The 3,868-nt window shown below is 47.9% G+C and overlaps 1 protein-coding gene across 1 annotated transcript; it reads left to right on the top strand.

The window, feature by feature from the left end:
* Positions 1 to 649: 649 nt before the first annotated feature.
* EPUS_04698 (uncharacterized protein) lies at positions 650 to 1,684 on the top strand (the record flags this gene model as incomplete). Its single annotated transcript, XM_007805687.1, has 2 exons — positions 650 to 756; positions 808 to 1,684. 2 exons carry the CDS (start codon positions 650 to 652, stop codon positions 1,682 to 1,684), a joined length of 984 nt encoding a protein of 327 aa, XP_007803878.1.
* Between the last annotated feature and the right edge of the window lie 2,184 nt (positions 1,685 to 3,868).

The raw sequence follows: 3,868 nt of genomic DNA, 5'->3' as shown, positions 1-3,868 counted from the left end.
TAAATTAAGAAGATTCTACAAGAATCGTGTTCTAACTTTATCTACACAGGCTCCACGTGTAAATCCCTCAATCGATTAGTAGACACTCTTCTCGATGTCCTCGTTACCGATTACGAAAACTTATTTCCAGACTTTATTGATATGTCGACGCAATGCTCGAGGACTTACGAAATACTTTTGTGTGAAGAACCACTTTTCTTGACACCCTCACCTCCAAATTTTAAGCTTTAATTGCTTTGAGCCCAAAGATATCAGTACCCTGGTCCTGTCAAATCCCTCTAAGGCCAAGCAAGAACGGTCTCGAGGCAATATCAGAGAACGCGGGATAGTAGTGGCTTCCAGTGGAAAAGCTGAAAATGAACTGCCAAAGCCACTCGAGTCTTCGCGGTTGAGTCGGGTAGGTGTTGCCGATCATATGGACAGTGACCCTGAGAAATGGGGCTCTGGAAAAGTGGCAGCTTGGAGAAGAAGCTCTGGGCAGAGTAAAGAATGGAGATGCTGTCCATTCGTAAAAGTAACTAAAAAGCGTCTCGCGGAGATATCTTTCGAAAGACGAAATTGGCCGTGGCGTCTGGGAAGATGTTCCTTTGTGCCAGCTGTACCAATCAATGCCCTCAGAAAAGATGCAGGCGTCAAATTTCGATACGGTATGAGGCCCTGCACTACCTCTGGGAGTAGCAATGCTGCAGCAGTCCAGCAAATGCTTGAGGATGCATTGAGAATCGATGACGATGGCGAAGTAAATAGGGGGGAGGGGTAAGGTTATGGAGTCGTATGGCCTAGCGCTATGTTAATGCTTTGAATTAGGACTACTTACCACTCTTCCGAAACACTAGAACCGGAAGAATTCATTCAACCAGATTCCATGCTTGTCAAACCAGATCAAAGCACACCCGAATCCGATAGCCTCCTTATTCCCTACGAGAATTTCACTGGTGCTATCTTAGGCTCCTCGTTCCGCTTCCTGGGCCTTGACCGTAGCGAAAACCATGGCGACGTGTACTTGTTAGAAAGACTCAGTCCCAGCGACAACAAGTATGAAGCAAAAGCCTACATTCTCCATGGCATCCCCCAAAAGCTATACAAGTACCGTATCAGAAATCTGAAGAGACTAGCGGGCAACTGCTCCTTCGTGTGCTCAGTCAACCAGCAGGGGAGAAAGTTTGTAGTCAACCGACGACCCAAAACTGTGCCTGCGTATCCTACGCCGCCCTCTCAGCTCGGTGCCATGGGTCGTCGCGGGACGCCAGAGTTCCAGAAAGCGTTTCCAAAACTCCCCAAACCAGGTAGGCCCGCTGACTGCTCTTTTTGCGTCAGCTTCGACTTAGTGCCATCCAAAGAATCGCTGGCTAACCATCTTGAAGCACGCATTCAGACTTCTGAGCCAACCTCGAGAACGAAGACGGACTCACTGGTTGACTCTATCGAACAGCATCTCCAGACGAAGGAAGTACAATCTCTCCTGCCTCCCGGAGGCTCAGAGCTCTTGAAAACAGCGTTGAGAGCCACTTTTGCCTCAATAGCCATCGATTTCAGTCTGGTGCAAAACTCAGAGGCCACCAAGCCGAAGGTTGAGCGGACATGGCGTCAGATGGAGAGCAGAAGGATCAGACAATGGCGGTCCCGGGTGAAAAAAAGGGCGGAGAAAAGATTGGAGAAAGGGGTAGAGGATGGGAACCAATGAGGAACCCGTGAATTCTTGGGACTGGCGCAGACAGGGGATCACTTTCTTGACAACTCAACAAGTTAGATCGACACAGAATGGAAACTCGTCTCTTTCGTCATTAGATCTTCTCAGAATCTATACTAGTTACGAGGAAGCATTTGATAGAGAGACCAAAATAAATTTCCAACCCGAAAAAGCATAGACCGGATACTTGCTTGGCCTTGACGACGTTCACGAAGAGATCCTGGTCGTGCCAAACATCGAACATAGAGCGTGCGCGTGATCCTTGCTTGGCCTTGACGGCGTTCACGAAGGACGCGATTTGCCCATCTGGCTGAATACAAGTGAAACCTGAAAGCAAAACATCCGTGAACCCCCAAGAAAACATGATATGCCAATCCCATACACTGGGAACGAAGCAAGGAAAACATGTTGACGGCATTTCTGACCCTGCCATGCCGGACAGGGTCTTGATCAAGATGATCATCCGAAGGTGAGTCAGCCCTCTGCTCTGCTCACGAACACACGACACTTCCAGTTCTACACCGGTGTGACCAATTCCCGATGAAACGGTCTGAGAACAGCTGTTTTATCCTCTCGAATAAGTGAAAGCCATGGTTTGGCTCTCTTCCATTCAAAGAAGGGATAAAGTATTATCCTTCATCTTCGTTCCCTGACAGAGCACCTGCAAAGCACCAAAAACTTCATGTTCTTTTCCTCTTTTTATTTCCTTTTCCGCACGTTTCGAGATGCCGCCGGTGGTTATCTCTCCGAGATGTCTGGTAGCCGCATACACATTCAAACTGATTACCCGGGAATTTGTCTCTGTGGACGGTTTCCTTGTGGCGCTGCCAGCCTTTGATATCGGCCAAGGTCTTATGACAAATCTCACAGACCTTCGACTTGTGAGTCGTCAAATGCCGCCTTTTATGGAAGTTAGGATATACTGTTACCTCTAGTTATAGTAGAGAATCTTCGTACCTGAGTTGGGCCTCGCTCGACATGAGGCGAGGACAATGCAGACACTTGAGATATGACAAGCGAGGTAATGGCATCTGTGGCAATTCAGAAGTGCTTGGCTGAAGCTCCTTTGGTGAGGGGCTGAGGGTCAGCGGTGGACAAGATGAGCTCGGCTTGCTGGAACTTGTAATCAGACTGGAGTTGGATGAAGGCAATATTTGCGGACGTAATAAGGTATAGCCACTGGAAGAAAAGGAATCAGAATATTGTAAATCGAAAGTGTTATAAGTCGTAGGTGCTGTGCTGCTTGTTCCGTCTGGAAACGATAAAGAAGAGTAGCTGTTTAGACCAATGTCAAAGTCACTCGTGGGGTTGAAGTCGATAGTAGATCCTAAATCTGGTGTTTGGAAAGAACTTTGCGGATGACATTTCAAGGAGTCGACTTTTTTCTTTTCAGGTAAAGGGTTAGGGCCAGCAGCTTCACTTTCTGGTTCAATGGCATCAGGATTGATGCTTGAACACAAAAAAGTTTCACAACTATTAGCCCATTCTCCCAATGCCGAATCAAAAAAGGAATCGTTATCCAAGTACTCGTCATTCGTAGTAAGTCCAAAACTCAGAGAAGAGTCCTTTACTATTGAGTTCTGCCGCCACTTCGACAAGCGAACAGAGTCATCGGTGTCGCATTCGGTGTAATTCAGAAAGTCATCGCGCGTCTGTGGCAGGCTGGCTGCCCAGTACTTTACGTGATGATCATTGTGGTCCGCAGGAATGGCGGGGCCGCGAAGACGATGAGTCTCCGCGCGGCTTCGTCAACTGCGATTTTCACAGACAGGAGAGGGCCTCTTAGAGAACACAGGTCAGTCAGCTGGTTCTAGACCAGGAAGACGAAGGAGAGATGCTGCTGGCAAAGGTGAAACATTGGGTGACATTGTTACCTAGCCCTAAACACACACAGCTTTTAGTACCCCGGGATCAAAGTACTACGGAACAATAAGTAAGTGGGAGAAAAGTTTGTGAAGATGACTGGCCGGCGCGACAATGAGTGCCGCACCGAGAAGGGATAATTTGAAAGAAAGACAAAATAGAATCTGTGCTGAGGATGAAGCGATTTAAACGAGCTCAGCTCTCTGGTGCATAAGGCTCCAAAGGCCACAATTCTATTGGTGTCCTCAGCCAAGGATACCAAGCCAACGTGGCAGCAATTAAGCTCTGCCCGAATCTCAATCGGGATTGCAGGTA

Source organism: Endocarpon pusillum (assembly GCF_000464535.1).
Source record: "Endocarpon pusillum Z07020 unplaced genomic scaffold scaffold4490, whole genome shotgun sequence".
Classification (NCBI taxonomy): Eukaryota; Fungi; Ascomycota; class Eurotiomycetes; order Verrucariales; family Verrucariaceae; genus Endocarpon; species Endocarpon pusillum.
This window is presented reverse-complemented; position numbering and strand designations above follow the sequence as displayed.